The 24,016-nt window shown below is 41.4% G+C and overlaps 1 protein-coding gene across 1 annotated transcript in view; it reads right to left on the bottom strand.

The window, feature by feature from the left end:
• Positions 1–8,896, bottom strand: part of GNPTAB (N-acetylglucosamine-1-phosphate transferase subunits alpha and beta) — a 42,628-nt gene extending 33,732 nt beyond the window's left edge. The window contains exons 1-4 of the mRNA XM_026695026.2: positions 8,597–8,896; positions 4,793–4,878; positions 695–814; positions 117–158 (exon numbers count right to left, since the gene is read on the bottom strand). Coding sequence (XP_026550811.2) covers positions 117–158; positions 695–814; positions 4,793–4,878; positions 8,597–8,713 — 365 coding nt within the window. The 5' untranslated portion in view covers positions 8,714–8,896. The remainder of the gene's footprint in view (positions 1–116; positions 159–694; positions 815–4,792; positions 4,879–8,596) is intronic.
• Between the last annotated feature and the right edge of the window lie 15,120 nt (positions 8,897–24,016).

Raw genomic sequence — 24,016 nt, 5'->3', positions numbered from 1 at the left:
ATTTTTATTAAGGTTAACTATTATGTGTTTTGCTTGTTTAAAATTTCTCATAATTAAGTTCCAATTTGAAATATGGAAAACAGAAAACATAACTCCAAAATACTTAATTTTTTTACCTTTTCTTTGTTGGCTCAGTGACATTCTTTCCAAGAAATTCTCTAAAGAACAAGTAAACAGAAAACAATTACACATCTCAAATATATATTGAATTCTACTGTATAGTGCAATATTAATACAATATCAGGGATTTTCAATTCAATTGTATAGAACGTGAAGGATGTGTTTGTTTTTTATTTTTGTAATAATGTACACTGAAGATGGCATTTAATTTCATTGTATGAGGTGCAATGACAATAAAGTAAATTAAAACTAAAATGATTACACATATACAAGGTGAATGCATGCACTATATAAACTGTACATAAAATGTTCTCCGCTTTCTTGAAAATCAACAAAATCTCTATAAGATAGCCTCTTTCTGTTAATAGCTTTGGCCACTAATACGTATCTTCTAAACCAAAGGTCTCCAAACTTGGCAACTTTAAGACTTGTGGACCTCAACTCCCAGAATTCTGAGAGTTGAAGTCCACAAGTCTTAAAGTTGCCGAGTTTGGGGACCCCGTTCTAAACAAAAGTGCCTCATTAGAAAACAACTATTTTCTTTTTACGGTTTCACAAAGAACAAAATCCATACCTTATTGTTCTCTGTTCTTCTTCCATCTGTTTCCTCACCTGTTGCAGTTCCTTGATCAATTCAACATCTGTGCCATTTACCCAGGTATACACCACATCGATAGGCATAGGTAAGCAAAGCCTTAGAAATCATTGAAAAACAAATGAAAAAAAACCCTGATTAGTCTATCCAGGATTTCATTGTGAAGCATTATATAGTGCTACAAATTAACTTTTCTTCAAATACTGGTTGCAAATGATAAGCGATTTCAGGGGTGGGATCCGACTGGCATAACAATTGGTTTGGAGAGCGCACACATGCATGTCAAACGCACGCTGTACGCACATGCATGCTACCAGCTCCGGCAAGCATTTACCTTCTCCAGTTGATGAGCGGCACTCAAATATGCCGCGCGCAAAAGCAGCTGAGGAGGAAAACGCAGCCACTAAAGGACAGCCTAGAGCCTGGGTGGGCAGGAGGGCCAAACAGCAGACCAAAACCTCATCCCAGAGAACCGGTTCGATGTCAGCCGCTCTTCAGAGCTACCGGTTCTATAGAACCGGACTAAACCGGCAGGATCCCACCCCTGAGCGATTTAATACATTTGATACATTAACATTGTTTGGTTAAACCTTCCAATTCCTGTCACTGAACATCATAAGGTTTATTGAAATGAAACTTTCCAGTAATCCATCAAGTTCAGGAGCTAGAAGTCATCAAGCAATTAGTAATCTTTCCTTCCTTTAATAAACGATTTGTGTGATTTTCTCCTATAATGGGAATCATTCCAGAAATGCTTGTGTGAAAGGAAGTTAATATTTAAAAAGTTCAAAGAGACAACCTGATCTCAAATGTTTCTGCTACTTTACCAACAACTCACTGTTTTAATTAACTGTATACTGACCGCAAAGGAGACCAAAATGGCATAAGAATAAATATGAAACTCAATATTATCTCCCAACATGCCTCAACATCTCATGATACAGTATAAAGTTCCACTGATTCATTTCCCCATTTTATCCTTTTGATGACCAATTATGAATAAAAGTTACCCACAGAGCTTCTTGATTGGGAATTAAGGTCAAAGCCTTTGCTCAGACAAAAATATAGTTTTTTTAAAAAAAATATTCTTAATAATCTGTTACCTAGTATCTTTATATTCCTAGATACTTGTAGTTGTTCTTTTAATTAGGAAGGGTGGGTATTGTTTAGCCATTATAACAACTATTGCCAAAGCTGAATAAGCTCAAATGTGGATTTGCCTAACCAGAGTAACTTGGTGAAATCCTGAATTACAAGCATTCACGTTAAACTCAGCATCTCTGCAGAATTTAATTCCATTTAAGTAAAATTAGATGCTCATTAATATGATTATTTAATCCTTTACGTATCCAATCTATTCTAAAGATACAAAACAATTTGCTACTACTTATTTTTAATTATACGGTCTATGCGGGCACTTATAACCAAATGCTAGGCAAGGTGCATTATAAATCCTTTTTATTATTATTATTATTATTATTATTATTATTATTATTATTATTATTATTATTATTATTAATTCTAGTAGCTTTAAATACAGGTAGTCCTTGACTTACGACACAATTGAGTCCAAAATTTCTATTGTTAAGTGAGACATTTAATACGTGAGGTTTGCCCCATTTTACAACCTTTCTCTTGCCACAGTTGTTAAGTGAATTATTGCAATTAATAAGTTAGTAACACGGTTGTTAAGTGAATCTGGCTTTCCCCATTCATTTCGCCTGTCAAAAAGTTGCAAAAGGCGATCACATGACACTGGGACAGAGCAGTGGTCATAAATATGAACCAAGCATCTGAATTTTGATCACATGATCATGGGGCGTAAGTGTGAAAAATGGTCCTAAGTCACTTTTTTCAATGCCATTTTAACCTTGAACAGACACTAAATGAATTGTTGTAAGTCAAGGACTACCTGTAGGGGCACAGATCTATTGTCCTTTATTCAGGAGGATTAGGAGGCAACTACTGTGTATTTGCTCCTGAGAACTCATACTTGCTCTGAAAAAGTACATTTTCAACTCTCCCTTGGTAACATGTTGCTTAGTTAAGAGATACAACAATCATAAAGTTTGCACATTTTTGTGACCTTTGACCTACCAAAAGGATTGCATATGCTTGTATATGCCATCTGAATTAATTTGCATTTCAAAAGACTAAAAATGTTCAAAATAAAGGAAGAAAACTTGAAATCAAAACTAACAAAAAGTGAAATATCTAAAATCCAACAGAACGATAACGACTCAAGCAGGCAGGGTTCAAAGGCCAGTCCAGATACCTAGGAAGGTTCAAAGGCCAGTCCAGATGAATGGAATAAGGCTAACTTGTTCCTGCCTAAGCAAGGATCCAAACTGCCATTTTGTTACCTTCGGATGTAAGACAAATAGAGCTGCATTGTATTCTATATTTAGTGGCTATCAATACACCTAATCAGAGCTATTTTCAAGGTATCATGTTTTTGAAAAAGCTATTGCCTATTTCCAGATCTCTGAAAATGCCAGGAACCTTTAGTTCTTTGTAAAAAACACACTAAGCTACAAATAAATCAACCACATTTCAGCCTAGGATATACAAACTAATCTCCTAGGTTTAATTGTTTAAGCAATGAAAATTGGATTAATTGATCATGGCTAATCAATCAAGATAAGAATGTGTAACAACTAGGTGACATAGGAAAAATGTCTTTGACAACTATTGGCTGGGTTTTAAACCAAGTCATGGGGACTAAGATTAAATGTATCTAAAATTCCATGCTGAAAGACTGTTTCTATAACAGATACTATACATTCATATGTACATCAATTCTAAACATTTACAAAGTATCATATTGGTTTTTTTTTTTTTAAATGAAAACATTTATCTCCACTTCCAAGAATCTGGAGAAATTGCAGCAACGTTGTTTCTTCTGTATTATCACTTTTAACAACTAAAACTATTTCAAATAAAAATAAATAACCAAACATTTGCAAAGAACATTTGTATTGGATACAACTTTTGGTTTTAAAAAAACATCCTTATTTTGTCAGTGTTTCATATTTTCTCTCTGCTTTTCTTCAGTTTGTACAGTGAATTTATGACTTAAGGGGGAGAGGAAAAACAATGCAGAAGAAATAGTGTTGCTCAGAGGTGGTATTCAGCAGGTTCTGACCAGTTCTGGAAAACCAATAGTGGAAATTTTGAGTAGTTTGGAGAACCAGCAAATACCACTTCTGACCGGCCCTGCCCTCATCTATTCTCTGCCTCCTGAGTCCAAGCTGATCGGCTGGGTCTTTTTTTGTTGCACAGGAGAACGGAGCTGGAAAGCAGGTTAGTGGGGTGGGGAGAGAATGGAAATTTTATAGTATCCTTCCCCTGCCACACCCACCAAGCCATGCCCACAGAACCAGTAGTAAAAAAAAAATTTGAATCCCACCGCAGGTGTTGCTGCATTTTCTCCTTTGTGTGTGTGTACCTTTGAGTCCGTGTTGACTCTCAAAGATTGCCTGTGAACTGCATTTTCATGGCACGGTTTTTCAGAAATGCTTTGTAATGGCTCTCTTCCTAGGCTGAGAAAGAATGACTGGTCCAAGATAGCCCACCCATGGTCTCTACATTTCTACCTGGTGCCTTAACCACTAGACCAGTGGTGGCTAAGCTTTTGGGGCTCCCGTGCCGAAAATTGTGCGTGCACCAGCACCCAGAAGGCAATGCATGCGTGGGCCCCCATCCCCGTGTGTGCCATGCACATGCGATTTCCCATGTGCCATGCACCTCTGCGCATGCGTGCATGATCCCCCACATGCCGCGCATCTCTGTGCATGCATGCACGTCTCCCATGCTCCCCCGCCCTTCCACACATGCGCGCCAGATACCCAACAATCAGCTGTTGGGTGGCGCCCGCGCATGCACAGTGGGGCTCCTCCGGGTGACCTCTCGCATGGCGGCAGAAGTGGCTCTGCATGCCACTTCCAGCATGCATGCCATAAGTTTGCCATCACGGCACTAGACCAACCTACCTCTCGAACAAACACTAAACAAACACATCTGCATTTCTTGCACAATGAAGGAAGCAATCCCTTTCCAGACCTGAGGCTGTCTCACCTGTTCTGAAACGATTTCCCAGCCACGTTATCCCTGTAAGAGTCAAACAGGACATGGTACTGGTCCCGGCTCCACTCCAATACAACCTGTGGAAGAATATTTAAGATTATATTCTGAAGTAACTGAATTGAAATGGATTTTAAAACTGATATAACTTGTAGACGGAAATGCAAAGAACAAGGTTTAAGTCTACTCTTTCTTATATTTTTACGATATTTTATAAAATGGAATAAACTACAGTTATTCCTGAAAATGGAAGGTTCCCCTCTAATATAACTTACCAAGCCTTGTTATTATTAAAGATCTTTTTAAGCATGACATATCTGCTCTAAGTTGAATCATGGGTATAATTCTTTTTCCAGCCATATATGTGTAAAAAAGAACTGGTAAGATTCCAGTACAGAAAAATGCTTTGTCTTTTTATTTTTAATTCTACCACCCAGTTTGCCACGTAACGTCTTCACACAAATAATTTCAGCATAGAATTACCCCAGTCTACAATCCTATGAAGTCTTTCTTGACAACTAGAATTCAGAGAATTGTTATCCAGTTCAAACCACAATGACAAAAAAAGCATATCATAACATAAATCTTGGTTTTTTGTACTTGCTGTATGTTCTGATGTAAGACAAGATACACGTACATAAGCCTTTCAGTGTCTACAGCTGTGTGAAAAAGTCCTGCACACTTTACGCTTCATGGTTTATGACATTTTTTGGATAGGCCATTGATTTTATGATATTTTATGCTAACTGCTATGCAAATATTGTTATATTTAAATAGATACTGGTGGTTTTTAAGTGAAAAGCGTAAGCTTTTTGCAATTTGGTGCTGCTTGGATAGGGATTGTGAATTTTCTTGCATGCTTACAATGACTACGAAAACAGATTAACTGATGCATACCCAGTGGCATACGTGTTGCAATTACTAAGGCCGATGCTAGTGTTTTGTTAAGGTTTTTATTGTTTGTGGTCCTGAAAAGGACTGTTTAGGTAACCAAACATGGTTACTAATATGAAATTGGCCAGCCCTTATTGCTTATCACCAGGCGGCACCTCTTCGGCATAGACTGTACAGTATGACAAGTGGACCAACGAACAGTGGGCCAAGGTCATCTTCAGTGATGAGAGCTATTTCTACTTGACTGGGAATCAGTGCATTAAATATGTCAGAAGATTTCCAGTTGAAGAATTTAGGCCAGTGGTTCCCAAAGTGGGCGGTGGGATGCCTTGTGGGGGCACTAAGAGGCAGCAGGGGTCACCCCATTGACTGTTGCACTGGAGCCTGCGGAGCCGGTGCCTCTTACGCCCCCCCACTGCCTCTTAGCGCCCCAAGGAAGCGAGGTAAAAGTGCATGCACCGCCTCGTAGTTGTGTCACAGGAATTACATAGGGCGGGCCTTTCGGCATGTTGAGCGTTCCTGGTCAAGGCGAGTATCAGGAAGTTTTGCTTGGTGGGCCAAGGCCTAGAAGTCAGTGTGAAGTGATGTCAGGGATTACGGGAGGTGGGACAGGCTCTGCTCGGAAGCGGCTGCTGAAGGGGGGCGCTAAGAGGCAGCAGGGGGATGTTCGAGGTGCCGGCACTGCAGGTTCACCCCATTGACTGTTGCAACGGAGCCGGTGCGTCGAATGCAGCAGCGGCACAGGACGTTGGGAAAATCACTCTGGCTTTGCTCTACTTTCCCAAAGTGCTGCCGTTGTCACATTCTATCTGTCTGTCTGTCAATCCATCCAAAAGATCTGTCTGCCTGCCTGCCTGCCTACCTACCTGTCCATCTGTCTTTCTGTCTATCTACCTACCTACCTTACCTATCTACCAATATAGATCTATCTACCTACCTACCTATCTATCCATACATCCATCCAAAAGGTCTGTCTGTCTGCCTATCTATCTATACATTCATCCAAAAGGTCTGCCTGCCTACCTACCTATCCATATGTTCATCCAAAAGGTCTGCCTGCCTGCCTGCCTGCCAATCTATCTATCTACCTACCTATACATCCATCCATCCAAAAGGTCTGTCTTCCTGCCTGCCTGCCTACCTACCTATCTATACATTCATCCAAAAGGTCTGCCTGCCTGCCTACCTATCCATACATTCATCCAAAAGGCCTGCCTGCCTACCTACCTATCTATCTACCAAATAGATATACATCTATCTATCTATCTATCTATCTATCTATCTATCTATCTATCTATCTACCTACCTACCTACCTACCTACCAACCAACTTATCTACCTATCTACCTACTTATCTATCTATAATAAATATCAGTTTCATGTTCATGAGAAGAGCATTGTCTGCTTCCCCTTTAGGCTGCTTTCCCATCTACCTTGCCCCTTGCAGAAATCCTTCACCCTTTCACTCATTTGCCTCCATGCATTTAAGGGAAACAACTCATATGAGGCTGCTTTTAAGAATTTCACCTGCTGATCTTCTTTAGCCAACCTCCTCTATCAGAAAGATGGGAGAGATATGGCCTTTTTCATTGCAACACACCATAATTTCTAAACAGTTAATTTCCAGCTGGTTTTATATTTATCTATCTCCTAGGTTACTGAACCATGCTAACAACCATATTTTACCATTCATGGGTTCTCTCTTCTGCTGTTTGATTTCCTATAAGCATATTCCCTTCCAAGGAATTTCCCACCCCAATCCCCACCTTTAAGTGTTTAAGCTAACTTATCTTTAGGCTGCAAAAGTCCAGGCACCCCTTAAACTAAATAAAAGGATTAAGAAATGTTTGAGGCTCTTTGGTTGCCACCTGCTGGCTGTGTGGAGTTTTGCAGCTAAAGTGGGCAGCATACAAAATGTCATTAAAATAAAATGAAATTGGCATGCTTATTCTCTCTTCCCTGGTTCCTTCACAACACGACTGCAAGAACAGCAGCCTCCAGGCTGGGATCCCCGAAAATCCCCTTTCCAGCGCAAACTGCCGCTGAGTCTACTAGGGCTGGCAAAGGCGGGAGGCGCAGCGGTATAAATCACGCTCTTCCTAGCCCTTCCTTCGGGCCTTCCTCATCTCTACGCCACTATTCTTGTAACAGGGAATTTTCTTTAAAAAAAAAAAAAACTCTCATTCTCCCTTTCTGTCACTTTACGGTCGCCCGGATTTTTGCAGTTCAGATCTAGCCGGACCTGAAGGCTTAGGAGCGGGAGCCGAGAAAACGGAGAGTTCCCTAAAGCGGCTGCCACCGCGGCCTTTCCTGTATTGGCATTACGGGTGCTTGGCTGCTCACACGGCACGGGAAAAGGCACAGAGCAAGCAGCAGGGAATTCATGCAATCGAGTGAAGACAATAACAATTATCGGGAAGCTGTTGTTATTATTATTTTACGTTATACAGAAGAAACTGGAAAAGGAAAGGAGGCCAGCACGGGAGGGAAGTGACCGAGGTACAGCGCCCCGGCGTGCAGCGAAATAAAGTTGGCAGCAAGAGCTTTGCGTTTCTCTTAGAAGAGCGATCGCCAGAGAGCAATCCAACAGGGGAAGTCTTTGGGGGCCCTGGCTTCCGCCCATCATGCAGCCCTTCAAGGGCCCGGAGGCCAGGCTGAAATGCGACGGGGCAGCCAAAGCGCCTCTCTGAAAGGAGCGCCACGAACGGGGAGGCCTGAAGGAGGAACATCGCTTGAGAGACAGAAGGCCGGCGCAAAGAACGAGGCGGGGGGGAACCCCTCCAGGAAAAAGGCGAGATAAGAGAAAACGCGCAAATCCTCCCTCATGCAGGATCGCGGGCGACGGGGAGCTCATCGCTCGGACGGTTGGGCGCTTGCCAACCGGGCAGCGGGGATCGCGCCTTACCTCGCCGAACTGTAGGGCGGAGACGAGCAGGAGGACAATGCCTCCAAGGCAAAGGCAGGGCCCATATCGGTGGGACAGACAGGTGTAGGTCTGTCTCTGCAGGAGCTTCAGCAGCATGGCCCGCCGGGCACCATCACCACCCTTGCAGCCGCCGCCACCCGCGCCCGCCCTTCTCGCAATCGGCAGCCGGGCCAATTCCTAGCAGTCGCCGAAACCGCCGAATTTCCCGTCCCCGGCACATCGCCGAGGCCCCAGAGCGGGCGGCTTCCGGCAGCCGGGCCCCTCCTCCCCTCCCCCTGTGGGCGGGGAATGGATTTGCTCGGCGCGGGTGGGGCGGCTCGGTATTTGCCAGTCGTCGCAATCCGGTCATGTGTCGTTGTCAGGCGCCTCAGCCGCCTCGTGATTGGGAGGGAGCGAAAGAGCCGCCGCTTGAGGTGTTTGCGAGGAGGGTTCCCGCCACTCCCCAAGGGCCACTTGAGGCTGTTTTGTTCAAGGTGAAGGAATCATCAGAATCGAGCTGTAAGGGACCTTGGAGGTCTTCTAGTCCAGCCCCCCTATTCCAGCGGAGGTCCGATCTATACCATTTCCGACAAGAGACCATCCAGTCTCTTCTTTAAAACCTCCAGGGATGAAGCACCCACAACGCCTGAAGGCAAACTGTTCCATTGGTTAATTGTCCCCGCCGTTCAGAAGTTTCCCCTTAATTCCAAGTTGCTTCTCTCCTTGATTAGTTTCCATCCATTTGTTTCTTGTCCTGCCCTCGGGTGCTTTGGAAGATAAATGGACTCTCCCCCTCCTCTTTATGGCAGCCTCTCATATACTGGAATACAGCTATCATGTCGTTGTGTCCCCACCCCGGTCCTTCTTTTCTCTTCTAGGCTAGTTACTGTTAATCTTCTCATCACTCCTTATCGCCCATCCCCTCCCACTTGTGACTGTAGGACTGTAACTTTGTCGCTTGTATCCTTACAATTTATATTGACCGTTTTCTCGTATGATTTGATTGCTTATTGTATTGTTGGAAGAAATATCCTTCTGGGTTCAGTTCCAAGTGGGAAAAAAGACACTGGAAACACGGAGGCTGTTTGGAAGGTTTAATATCAGGATCACATGGCTTGGAGCTCCAGAATGAAAAGGAAGAAATCAATAAAAGGGCTGAGGTGCTGAGAGTGCCTGGGTTTTATACGCTCTGTTGGGATTTGAACTGGAGCTTGTAGTCTAATTGTTGTCGGACCCCCATGCAGGGGCAACTCTGTAGGCTGTCCTGAGTTCCAGGCTTGGTTGAGCCTTGCTGGATGATTTATGCCCTTAAAAGCGCTATTGGCAATTGCTATAGCTTTACTTGGAGATTTTTGTTATGTAAAGTATTCTGGCCCAGGCCTTAATGGCCCACCTATTAACAAAGGTGGGGGTGAATTTAACAAAGGTGGGGGTGAGCTTCTGCTGAGTTTCTACTCTTTTTAGAGGAACTATTCTGCCTTTTTAATATTTCCTAGGCCAGGGGTCCCCAACCGCCGGTCCGCGGACGTCCCGGGCGCGGAACAAGCCTTACCGGGCCGCTGGTTGCTGGGCGCCGCCATCTTTTTTGGTAAAAAGCGCTTCTGGTGAGCTTTTCCGGGTAGAAGGCTCACCGGAAGCGCTGTTTCGTCATAAAAAGATGGCGGCGCCAAGCGCTCGGTGAGCTTTTCCGGGTAGAAAGCCATTTCTACCCGAAAAAGCTCACCAGAAAGCGCTAGCGCCGCTCATCTTTTATGCGAAACAGCGCTCCGATGACGTCACCGAAAGCGCCTTTTCGTCATAAAAGATGGCGGCGCCCAGTTGACGCTGGTACCGGTCAGCGGCGCCCAGCTGATGTCGGAACCGGGCCGCGGCGTCGAAAGGTTGGGGATCCCTGTCCTAGGCTATTTCAATTTTCTAGGAGAGGGTGGGTGCTAACTTCCTACAGTACCCAATCAATAAGTGTTGCACGTTATGATTCTTGATTCTTAACAAATGTATCTTTTATGTATATTAGTATTTATAGTATTATTGAGAGTATATATAGGGGGCGTGCATAAGCGCACCAACGTGCCTACCGTCCCTGTCCTATTGTTTCTCTTATTCTTTTATTTTTCTTATATGTACCCATTTCATGTATTCACAACTATGTATACATTTATACTTATTATCTTGTAAACAATTGGCAAATCAAATAAATAAATAAATAAATAAAATAAATATTTACACCAAGACAAATTTCTTGTGTGTCCAATCACACTTGGCCAATAAAGAAATCTATTCTATTCTATCGAAACCCAAATCCTGCAACAGGTCTTCTTACATTTTAGTCTCCAGGCCTTTAATCGTTTTAGTTGTTCTTCTTTGCACTTTTTCCAAAGTCTCAACATCTTTTTTGTAATGTGGTGAACAAAACTGGATGCAGTAGTCCAGGTGTGGCCTTCCTAAGGCTAAAGGAGAGAGAGAAGGGAAAGGATTAGGTTTTTTTTTTCTTCCCTTCCTTATACTGACAGCTAAGAGACTTAAGCAAGAAATTGAAAAAAAATCCACTTTGACATTAATTAGGCATCTAAGCTGAAAATAAAAGTCAAAAGGGATAATAAAGATTTCTGGATATTTAAAAGTTTTTAAAAGCAGGAAAGGAGGGGGGGGAAAGAATAAAAGGGCAGGATCTGGAAAAATGGAGGAGACTGCCTGGAACTAAAGAATGGAACTGTAACTAAAAGGAACTTACAGTGAAATTTTAACAAGATTCCTCAAAGATACATTTTAACTGAAACTTGGTAACAAAATAATAGGACCCCAGGAAGAGAAAGTAAGGAAAGGAAAAAAGAAGCAAGAAGAAACAGCCTTGGGTTATTTGGATTACTTGGTGATTTTTGGTTTTTGCATCTAGATGACTAAAATTAACCAGGTGGTTGTCTTTAAAATGGTATCACTCTTAGAAGAACTGAAAATGGAACTTAAAAAAATGGAAAGAAGATGCACAAGAAGGGAGAGGTTCTTTTGGTTTTGTATTTCAATTCTTAGAAAAGGAGATCTGGAACTATGAGAAACAAGAAGAAACACTTGCAGAACAAGAAGATTGGGACAAAGAAGAAACCATCTTTAATGATCAAACAATTTTAAGTGGGGGAAAAGAAGAAAAAGGGGGAAAGAGAGTGAAAGGTTTAAGACTAGAAAAAAACAACCAAAAAGAAGAACAATTTGAAAGATAAGTATAATATTAGAAAGCAACAGAAGAGGGGATTACAGATGAGAGAGTTAGAAGTAGAGATGAGGGGGTAAAAAGGGAGGGAGAAGAAGAGGAAGAGGAAGAGGGGGAAGAAGGCAAGGAAAAGAAGTTGTAAAAGACAGAAACAAATAGAGAAACAGGGAAAAGATATAAGGATTGTAACCATAAGCTTGTTTAGAGATAATGGGTGAAAATTTAATTGTAAAAGGGATTCTGCAAAGGTACATAAGATAGCATTGTTATATTACAAACAGAAATAATTTTAGAAAATATGACTAAAATGATGGATAAAATATATACTGTAATGTAGTGGAATGTTTGTTAATAAATAAATGAATTAAAGTGATTGAGATAATTAAATGGGAACATTTTAATCATTAGTAATGATTTATAAAAATATAAGTGAAAAATATGGGGGGGGGGGAGAATTAACTATGGAAAGTTTATAAGTGTTCCCAAGGAAGTATGATATTTAATTGAAAAGAAATGTTAAAGATGTTAAGATTTTAATGAATAACGATAGAATTGAATTGGAATGGAATGTGTGTTTTATTTACACACACACACACACACACACACATACATATATATATATATATATATATATATATATATATATATATATATATATATATATATATATATAATTTTTTCTTTTTAAGAATATAGTGTGTATTTTAAGAATGTACCAAGCAGAATTCGATTGGAAGTTATGTATTATATTGAATGCTATAATCTTAAAGGTATACATTGAAGCTTAAATAAGAGTTTGAATGGATAAAATTAAAAGATATAAAGGTGTCATACTCCAATTGGTAACTACAGGGAAAATTTGTTTAATGAAAAAAGATAATATGAAATTGAAACAGGACAGACAAAAGTATAAATATAATGATTTGAATTGAGATGAGATAATTAAAATAAAGTTGAGAAAATTAAAAGAGGGGAAAAACTATGTAGAAAATATAAAACGGTAATAAGATATGGAATAGAATATAAAAATGAGCATAATATTGAGTTTTGTGTCTGTATGAAGAAGTGATAACCTGCAACCATGCTATTTTTAAAAAAAGATGTTTTATTTGTGTTTTGTTTTTGTGAAAACCCAAATAAAATTTTCAAAAAAATAAATAAAAAAGAAATGGTTATGCCATTGCCTCCTTTCTAGGGTTGAAAGAGAGTGACTGGCCCAAGATCACACATCTGGTTTTGTGACAAAGGCAGGACTAGAACTCACAGTCTCCTGTTGCTAGTCTGATGTCTTAACCACTATAACAAACTTGCTCTTGTTTTTACTGTGGAGATTGTAATTCCATTTTTATTTGAAATATTTGTGCCTATGGGACAAACAGTCATTTACTATCAAATAAGCTCAGAGGAATTGCAGTCAGTTTCATCAGATAACAAACCTCTTTAAGATGCTCTTTGTTGTATTTGTTGCCCAACTCAGGTGGTAACCTATATGGCGGATGTATTGTGTGTAAAGTTTAGAGTGATGAAATGTGATTGTGGAGTGAAACACCTACTTGGTTGTTAGAAATACTGATAAAATCTTTCACCTAAACCACTTCATAGGGCTGTTATGAAGATAATGTAAGGTGATAAGTTGCATATGTATCATTTTAAATAATTGAAGAATGATAGGTTAGACCTGCAGAAAAATGTTGGAATGAATGATGCAAAATGTAACATAAAACATTTAACAAGGAGCACAACCAAAACCAGTGCAACTTATTAACTTAAAAAAGTAGACAATGTTAACAAACTGAACTAGGTAACCACCTCTTAGTCTACGGAATTGTATGAATCTAAGTCATGTGGTTAATTTATGATTCCCTGTGTCCTGCAATCCTTCTAAAAACGGGTTAACTGCAATTTTGAACAGAGCATGGCAACATTTTCTCTACAAGGGTCTTTTGAGTTATTGATTAATTTTCTACACTGCCTATCTAACCTGCATGACTCTGCATGAGTTAGCAGCAGAGGTGGTGGTATTCAGCAGGTTCTGACCAGTTCTGGAGAACCGGTAGTAGAAATTTTGAGTAGTTTGGAGAACCGGCAAATACCACCTCTGACTGGAGATTTTACAGTATCCTCCCCCTGCCACGCCCACCAAGCCACGGCCACAGAACCGGTAGTAAAAATATTTGAATCCAACCAATGGTTAGCAGGCCATTTGAACTTGAATGGAATTTGATTGGAAGCATAGATTTGCCCACTCTAGGTAGTCCTCGACTTACAACAATAATGGAGCCTGCGCACTACTCTCAGAAGTCGAGGTCTATATGAAATAAACTGTGTCATTAGCAACTTCCCCATCCTTGCTGTCTCCAATACACTCATTAAATAAATGTGTGGGTCATTAAGTAGAACATGGAGTAACTTGGGTGGGAGAGACCATGGAAAGCCTAGTGAAGGGATAGGCCTACCCACATTGGGCTGCCCAAGGTGTCCCCCCACCCTCTGAGCGTTGGTGGGATTCAAGGTTTTTTTTTCTACCGGTTCTGTGGGCGTGGCTTGGTGGGCATGGCAGGGGAAGGATACTGGAAAATCTCCATTCCCACCCCACTCCTGGAGGAAGGTTACAGCAAAATCCCCATTCCCTCCCCACCCCACTAACCTGCTTTCCAGCTCCGTTCTCCTGTGCAGGGCAACAAAAGAAGACCCAGCAGATCAGCTGGGGCTCGGGAGGCAGAGAATAGATGGGGGCGGGGCCAGTCATTTGCTGGTTCTCCGAACTACTCAAAATTTCCGCTAACAGTTCTCCAGAATTGGTCAGAACCTGCTGAATACCACCTCTGCCTCTGAGATATTTTGCTTCTGGCCCCTTAGGTTCCCCATAGCTCTATGGGCCTTTTCCCTGCCCCACCTCATCCCAATTGCATACTTAACTTTTTGAAGATACCCAAAGTTCAGGAAGTTGGAGTAGGGAAGGCCACTCTTGTTGTTGGACTATTGGCACAATTAAGGAGAAGAAATCCTGCCGGTTTTGCTTTCCTTGCAATCCTTTCCTCCCACAGGGCCAGCCGTGCTAGTGCAATGCGTTCATGGCACTGGGAGAACTGAGAATAAGTCCTGCTGCTTTTGCTTCTCTCACAATCCTTTGGTTGCAAGTTGAGGATTACCTGTAAATCAAAATACTAACTAACTATACCACAAAAAGAGCACAGCCTTTGACAATAACAAAGAATATCTGGCACAGATCTTAACTCTGGCAGCTCAATCTCCACAGGCTTTCCAGAAAAGCTAGGGCTTAGCCATTTTCTGGAATGCTTTAAGACTGGGGATCATTCTTACTTTGGAAAAGCAAGTTGTTCCAAGGCTGTGTCCCCTCCCATCACACCTAGAGGTGGGATTCAGCCGGTTTGGACCAGTTCGGGTGAACCGGAAGTTAATTTTACATCTGGTTCAGCAAACTGGTAGTTCCGACGATGAGCTGGCCCCACCCACCCCTCCCCTCCCAGAACTCTGTTTTGGATCCCAGGTAAGTGCAGGAGGTGCGTGGAACTCGGGGAGGTGGAAAATGCCCCCCAGAGGCTCATGGAGGGCAAAAATGGGCCCATTTCCGGCCTGCAGAGGGCCTCCGGAACCTGGGGGAGGCCATTTTCACCCTCTGGGAAGCCTCCGGAGCTTGGGGAGGGCAAAAAACGGGTCTCCTGGAAGTCTGTTTCCAGCCTCCGGAGCCCGGGGGAGGCTGTTTTTGCCCTCCCAGAGACTTGAGGGAAGCCTCCAGAGCCTGGGGAGAGTGAAAACAACCCCCCCATGGTGCAGGAGGCAGACTAGGCCACACCCACCATGGCCACGCCCACCCAGCAACTCGGCAGAGAACCGGTGGCTCAAATGTTTCAATCCCACCCCTGATCACACTCCATGATAGGAAAAGAACTTCAGGCACTCTATTCGCTTGAGTTGAGTGCACAGAATTTACTTGGGCTAGGCAGTTTCTGAAGGGTTTACGAAGAATAACCAGTGCCTGAATATGCCTCTACAATTTAACTAAGATTCACATATTTGGGGGGCATTGTAATCACTTGATTCAGTTTTCTAAAGCAAAATGGACACTCAGTTCTCCTCAAGTTTAGTTTAGTTTATTGTCATTGCACCTCATACAACGAAATTAAATGCCATCTTCAGTGTACATCATACGTAAGAAAACTATAAAACTAAAACAAAAACACACACCCTTCACGCTCTATGCAATTGAATTGAAAACCCCTGATGCTGCATTAATATTACACTATGCAGTAGAATTCAATATACTGTACTTACTGCTCTGGGATAGAAGCTGTTTTTCAGCCTATTTGTCCTTGTTTTTATAATCCTGTACCATCTCCCAGATGGTAATAGTTCCCCCCCCCCCCAAAAAAAGGATGTCCAGAATGAGATGGATCTTTGAGAATGTTTTGAACTTTCTTAAGGCAGCGGGAGCTATAAAGCTCTTCCAAAGAGGGGTGAGGGCAACCAATGATCCTCTGGGCAATGATATTAACCAGATGGTATTCAGCAGATTCTGACCAGTTCTGGAGAACCGGTAGCGGAAATTTTGAGTAGTTTGGAGAACCGGCAAATACCACCTCCAACTGGCCCGCCCCCATCTATTATCTGCCTCCCAAGTCCCAGCTGATCGGTTGGGTCTTTTTTTGTTGCCCTGCACAGGAGAACAGAGCTGAAGAGCAGGATAGTGGGATGGGGAGGGAATAGAGATTTTGCAGTATCCTTCCCCTGCCACACCCACCAAGCTACGCCATGCCCACCAAGCCATGCCCAGAGAACCGGTAGTAAAAAAATTTGAATCCCACCACTGATATTAACCCTCTGGAGCGCTGACCTATCTGCCACTGTGCTGCTTCAGGAAAGTACATATAAGACCATATATCTCAGTTTTCTCCCCCGTGGTGGCTGAGTGATTTGAGACTGCCCACTGACTTTATTGAAATGATCACTTACCTAAGGGATTGGTATGCATTGTGCAAGGATATGGGCACCAGATATAAACTACAGTGACTTCATGTATATCACATCATCGATATGCAAATTATAAAAATGCATCATTTTATGAAATGAAGTCATGGCAAGGTAATGTTTGTCCATCCCTTGTCACATCTGCTGGGGCCCACACACAAGCATCTAAGAGAAAATATACACTTGCATATATATACTTGCATACTGTTAAGCAGCTAAAGAAAGTTGTAAATTCGATTCGATATTCATCTGCAACTTATAGTGGTGTTGTTTTTAAATAGTACAAACAGTTTAAAAAATGGTTATGGTGGCACAATCTGAGACAGCGAAGTGTTGCCATCTGCAGGCAGCAAAGCATATATCACCATGGTAGGCTATCATGGGACTAAAGAAAAACACCACTCGAAGTGGTAAATGGTGAATTAGAGATTTACTTGGACCACATCACCTTTCAGTAACAATTATTAGTTCAAAAAACACTTCAGTTGGACTCTTCTCCTTCAGGGGAATCATGAGTCCTTAATTTAGGTCAGATACCAACATCTAGGATCTTGCAATCCCATTGTCTGTCTTTCATCATTCAACTGTATTTCATTACTTGCCAGCCAGCTGATTATGTATTTAAAACAGTCAGTGCCTCTCTTGGCTTCAGTTGGTTCTAGAATAAGAAATAGGGCAGAAAGTCATCTGCATACTAATGACTGTCCACATCATGCCCCAAGAACCAGAAATGATACATCATAGAAGACACTGGCAGAGCCGGTAGGAGGAGTCAAGCAAGAAATAAATTTAGAGTTTTTATGTAGTCGCAAGAGGTCAAAGTTCAAACCCCCCCTTGATTGGCATTTAACCTTATCTCAATTTAACCAGGTGCAAACCATTAGTCTGAGAAGGCTCCTGTGCATAGGCTTGTAACCAGTAATTTTAACCCCGGTTGTTGTGGACCTGGTTGTTTCCGCTGACACACATGGAGTTTACATATGGTAGTTTCCTGTATTATTTTTCATCTATAGACAGAATCTTGCCAGATTAAAGCAACTATTAGCATAACTGTTGATATACACTGGAAATAACTAGGGAGGAGCCACTTTAATCCTCTTCCTGTGGACCAAACTTTCCAAGCTCCACTGTTTCCTTTCCCCTCTGGAATGCAGTCTCTCCCTCCTGGAAATCCAGAATATATCCTACCACAGTCCATATACATCAAAGATACAGACAGAAAGCATCCTTGTCACTTTTCTGTGGTTAATGGATAGAATATAGTACTGCCAACAGATTTTTTAAAAGATGCGTACTGCCAAAAGACCATTACAACATATTTTTACTTGAAGTCAAAAGAGTCATAAAACTATATGTTCCAACAACAACTCCCAAAACAAAACAAAAAAGCAGATTACCCATATCAATAAGGAAACTTCAATCCAAAAAGAGATCACTCTGGCGGAAAAACAAATCTGGTCACGTTGCCAATTTCAAAAACCGATACAAAAATTTATGCCACCAGATAAAGACCGAATGCACCAATTATCACATTAAACAAGAGGAAAACCTTCTAAGCACCAATTCCACCCGTGCTTTTTACAATTTTGTAAACAACAAACTAAAAGACTCAAGGTCCATCCCTCCCTTGATAGGACCTGATGGTAAAGACTGCTGCACGACACCATTAAATCCAACATCTTTAACACATTCTTCGGCTCAGTATTTGTAAACAGCAATGGATCATGCCCAGTATTTCCTAGCCGTACCACAGATAACAACAATGATCTAATACATATCGATTTCACAGAAGACAATGTTGAAAAATCACTACGCAATCTAAAACCATCTCTATCTATTGGACCGGATGGAATATGTGCCTACTTCTTAAGAAAGCTATCCACTGCCATAGCCAAACCTCTAAGCATAATCTTTGAAAAATCTTTCAGAACCAGCTCCTTGCCTAACCTATGGTCACAAGCCACAGTCATCCCCATCTTCAAAAGGGAGACCCAAGCCTAGTTGAAAATTACAGGCCAATCTCCTTATGCTGCGTCACCTGTAAAGTCATGGAATCAATTATTAACCAATCCATTATCCTCCACTTAGAGACAAACAACCTACTCTCCAATAAACAATTTGGTTTCAGAAAAAAACTATCCTGTAATCTGCAACTCTTACACTGCAAAAACATATGGATGACACAACTCGACCAGGGCAAAGCAATAGAGCGCAATCTACATAGACTTCTGTAAAGCCTTTGATTCAGTGGTACACGACAAACTACTCCTAAAAATAAAATCCTATGGTATCTCTGGACAACTGAATAACTGGATAGAAGCATTCCTGTCAAACAGACAACAAATGGTCAAAATCGGGAGCGTCCTATCAAATCCAGTACCTGTCAATAGTGGTGTCCCCAGGGCAGTGTTCTAGGACCAACTCTCTTCATACTCTACATAAATGACCTCTGCGATCATATTAAGAGCAATTGCGTTCTTTTCGCTGATGATGTAAAGCTGTTCAATACCACAGACAATACTGCTACCCTTCAAAAAGATCTCGACTATGTATCTGAATGGTCAAACAAATGGCAACTTCAAATCTCAACAAATAAATGCTCTGTCTTACATATTGGCAAAAAAAATCAGAAAATAAAATACAAGCTGAATAGTCAAGAACTTGTTGATGACCCAAGCTCTGTAAAGGACCTTGGAATACTCACCTCTAATGATCTAAGTGCTAGAGCCCACTGCAACTACATAGCCAAAAAGGCATTAAGAGTTGTTAACCTAATCCTACGTAGCTTTTTCTCTGGTAATATCACACTACTAACCAGAGCATACAAAACATTTGCTAGACCAATACTCGAATACAGTTCATCAGTCTGGAACCCTCATTACGTATCTGATATTAGCACAATTGAGAAAGTCCAGAAATATTTCACAAGGAGAGTTCTCCACTCTTCTACTCGTTGTAGAATACCTTATGCCACCAGACTTGAAATTCTAGAACTAGAAAACCTTGAATTACGCCGTCTTCGGTCTGACTTAAGCATGGTATATAAAATCATACATTGCAATGTCCTACCTGTCAATGAATACTTCAGCTTCAACCATAACAACACAAGAGCACACAATAGATACAAACTCAAAGTAAACCGCACCAAACTTGATTGCAGGAAATACGACTTCAGCAACAGAGTGGTCAACGTCTGGAATACTCTACCCGACTCTGTAGTCTCTTCCCCAAACCCCAAAAACTTTAACCTTAGACTGTCTACTATTGACCTCACCCCCTTCCTAAGAGGTCTGTAGGGGGCGTGCATAAAGCGCACCAACGTGCCTACCGTCCCTGTCCTATTGTTTCTCTTATTCTTTTATTTTTCTTATATGTACCCATTTCATGTATTCCACAACTATGTATACGCTTATACTTATTATCTTGTAAACAATTGGCAAATCAAATAAATAAATAAAAATAAATAAATAAAAGTGCAGCCACGAGACTTCCAAGTTTTCACTTATGTTTTCATTTATGTTACCAAACTTCTAGCCACTAGAGGGTACCCAAATCCTTCGTCTTATGAGCTTCTAATCTAATCAGTAATTCTAATCAGTATTCTATAAAGAGATTGAAAGCAAGGTCAGGGTAGAACTCAACAAAATAAGAATCCAAGTTATCATAACCCAAGTTTTGGATTAAAGGAATTACTGTATGGATAAACTAGCAGGCTCTTCATGGGGGAGAAATGGCCAAACTCACTAATCGTTGCCTGAAATTGATATTAGCTCATTGTAACCCATTGTATCCTTTCCAGTTCTGAAATCAGCAGAAAGGGTGGAGAGAGACTATGATTTGATCTTTTGTTTAGAACTGGCTGATTTTCTGTACGCACCTCTTGACAGTTACTAGAGTTTTTACAAGTTTGTAACATGGGAGATTTCCACAAAGAAGCTCTTTTATTCTAACGATAGCATCCCAAAATATTTCCCTTATTTACTATCTCACCCACATAATTCAACATAGAAATTCAGCTATGCTATTAGAAAATGCCAATGCAAGTGTTTTCTAAATATTAACTAGAAAGAAGAAGAACGAGGAATGGAGGCAGCTGAAGCTGTAGAGTAGAAACGAAGAGAAAGCTGAAATGCATTTTGTTGGAAATTAAGAATGGGAATTAAAATTACAATGTGAAATTAATATTAATTGGCTTCCAATTCATCAGACAAAGGTGAGTATGGGAGCCCAGGTAGGCAGGTGGGCCCAACAGCAGAGGCATTAAAGCAGCGGAGAGAACCGGTTCAGTCTCTGCTGCTTATTGCTCCTATCAGCTTTCCAGAACCGGGCAGAACTGGTCGAATACCACCACTGATCGTGACCATATCTTTGTTAAGAATAGTGCCCCAAAGAAACATTCTGGTTCCATTTCTCATTCCATTTAATAAAACAGAATTTGTTTTGTTTGTTTGATAATTCTGGAGAAACTTTCCTGGGTAGAGTGTGATTGTCTTGCATTTATTTACTTCCAAGGTGATGCAGATGTACATGTGATTATTCTGTCTCATTGAACCAGCCTTCTTTTCAATGCTTCCAGTTAGTCCCCAGGAAAGACATTATGAAGGAACTTCTCCAGTTGTTGTCTTGGTCAGCTTGTGCCTAGGGATATTGTGTGTATACACAGCTATTCAGGATAACAAGAAACTCGAATTTTGTAAGAAAAAAAAAAAAGAACATCCATTCTCTGGACGGTATCCTTGAGGTAGGTCTTGTCATACCCAAAGCTCCAATTTCACACTACTTTAAAAGCCTCCTAGGCAGATATACTTTTTTTTTTTTTTTTTAGATGCAGGTATACATGAGTTTTGCATGTCCATGAGATTATAAACATAAGAATTGTAGCAGCCTTAAGCCATCCGGTGCAGAAATTTATTCAATCAGCAACATCACGTTTTGCTGATTGAATCCATTCCTGCACCGGATGGCTTAAGGCTGCTGCAATTTTTATTTTTTACAATCTCACAGGCATGCGACAAGTGATTTTGCTGACTGCATAAAATGGTGTTTCACATGACACAAATTTTAGGTGCGTGCCTCCCATGCTGAAATGTCGTGTATTGTATCATACTGCAAAATTTATAACTTTCTTTTGTTACTGAGGAAAACTAGGTAAGAATTGATTTGAAGATGCAACACCTACATACTTCATGCCATCGAAGTATACTTTGATATCTACTTTTAGCAAAATGACTAAAATACCTTGACCGATTTCAAAATAGGATAAATACCAGTAGTCCTCAACTTACAGCAGTTCGTTTAGTGACTATTCATTGCAGCATCCCCATGGTCGTGTGATCAAAATTGAGATGCTTGGTAACTGACTCCTATTTATGACAGTTGCTGTTTCCTGGCATCAACCTGCTGACCAGAAGTCAGTGAGGGAATCAGATTAACTTAACAAAGGTATTACTAACTTAACAGCTGCAATGATTCGCTTAACAACGGTGGCAAGAAAAGTCAAAAAGAAATGCTTTGCTTTGTAACAGAAATTTTGGGCTCAATTGTAGTTGTAAGTTGAAGACTACCTGTCGTACTGATCTTTAAAGCCGTAAGGGCATTTTATCATGTTATTTGAGGACTATTTTTCTCCAGTTACATCTATCCATCCCATCAGGACCAGCAGAAGGAGCTTTGCTTGGCAGAATCCAGAAAGGGAGCCTTTTCTGCCATGCCACTGGCCCTCATGGAACCTCATTCTCCTGAGATGAGATTGGCTCCAACCCTTCTGGCCTTCTGGAAGGCCCTCAAAACTGGGATGTGCCATCAAGCTTAGGGATCCCAAGGAAATTTAGAGCTCAGACTCCCGCCTTTTTGTTACATTTTAACTGTAGCTTTTAACTCTTTATAAATTGATTTTAATGGTGGAAGGTTATGATTGTTAGTCTCTTTTTTAAAACTATTTATGCTGCCCAGAGTGACCTGCAAATTTGTGTGAATGTTTTATCCTGCGTCTGGACTCTGGAGACGGTGAGGCTCTGGATAACAGGCTTCAGCTGAACGCTAGCAAGATTTAATGGCTTTAGGTCTTGGGGTCAGCAGGTTCCAAGACTATCAGAGGTGGCATTCAGCAGGTTCTGACCAGTTCTGGAGAACTGGTAGCAGAAATTTTGTGTAGTTCGGAGAACTGGAAAATACCACCTCTGACTGATGCCGCCCCCATCTATTCTCTGCCTTCCGAGGTCCCAGCTGATCGGCTGGGTCTTCTTTTGTTGACCTGCACAGGAGAATGGAGCTGGAAAGCAGGTTCGTGGGGTGGGGAGGGAATGGAGATTTTGCAGTAAACTTCCCCCAGGAGTGGGGAGGGAATGGAGATTTTACAGTATCCTTCCCCTGCCATGCCCACCAAGCTATGCCACATCCACCAAGCTACACCCACAGAACTGGTAGTAAATTTTTTTCAATCCCACCACTGAAGACGATGCCATTTTTGTGACTGAGGGGATAGCACTGCCCCAGTCTGGGTGAAAAAAAACCTGGACTTGTGACTCCTACTTGAAGAGCAGGTGGCAACCATGGTTAGGAGGGCCTCATGTTATGTATCAATTGTGCATGTTGCTGGATTGGAGAGCTCTGTTCGCAGTTAATCATGCTTAGTCACCCCCTGATGGATTATTGTAATGCACTCTACATTGGGCCACCTAATGCACGTGTAGTTATGTGTGCTTCAGCATGTTACACTTCTGTTGTATTGGTTCTGGATCCATTCAAGGGATTAGTTTTGACTTTTAAGTTTTTGACTTTTAAAACCCTTCATGGAATGGGACTGAGCTATCGGAGGGACTACCTCTCCCCAGTTACATCAGCCTATTCCATCAGATCCAGCAGAAGAGGCATGCTGTGGGTGAGTCCCATGGGAGGACTATTAGGGCATCACACTTGATAGGCCTCAGGAAATGGGCCTTTTGTTGTTATTGTTGTGGCTTCTGCCTCATGGTACATTCTCTTCACCTCCTAAAGTGAGGTCAGTTCCATCCTTAGTTACTTTCCAGAAATCCCCTGGGGGTCTCAGAGGACTGTCGAGATCTAGAAGTGGCTCCCTTGCTAATTTAAATGTATGATTTTTTTTTTTAAAAAAAACTTTTAAATAATGATTGGGATTCTTTTGCCTGCAGTTCGGCTGGTTGAGTCTCACCGGCTCATGATTGACTCAGACTTTCATCCTTCCAAGGTTGATAAAATTGTTAAGG

This window comes from Notechis scutatus, chromosome 6, assembly GCF_049901735.1.
Source record: "Notechis scutatus isolate UNSWTSFEM ecotype Mainland chromosome 6, rNotScu1.2, whole genome shotgun sequence".
NCBI classification, from domain to species: Eukaryota; Metazoa; Chordata; class Lepidosauria; order Squamata; family Elapidae; genus Notechis; species Notechis scutatus.
Note: the sequence above shows the minus strand (reverse complement) of the source record. Positions and strands in the feature narration are given on the sequence as shown.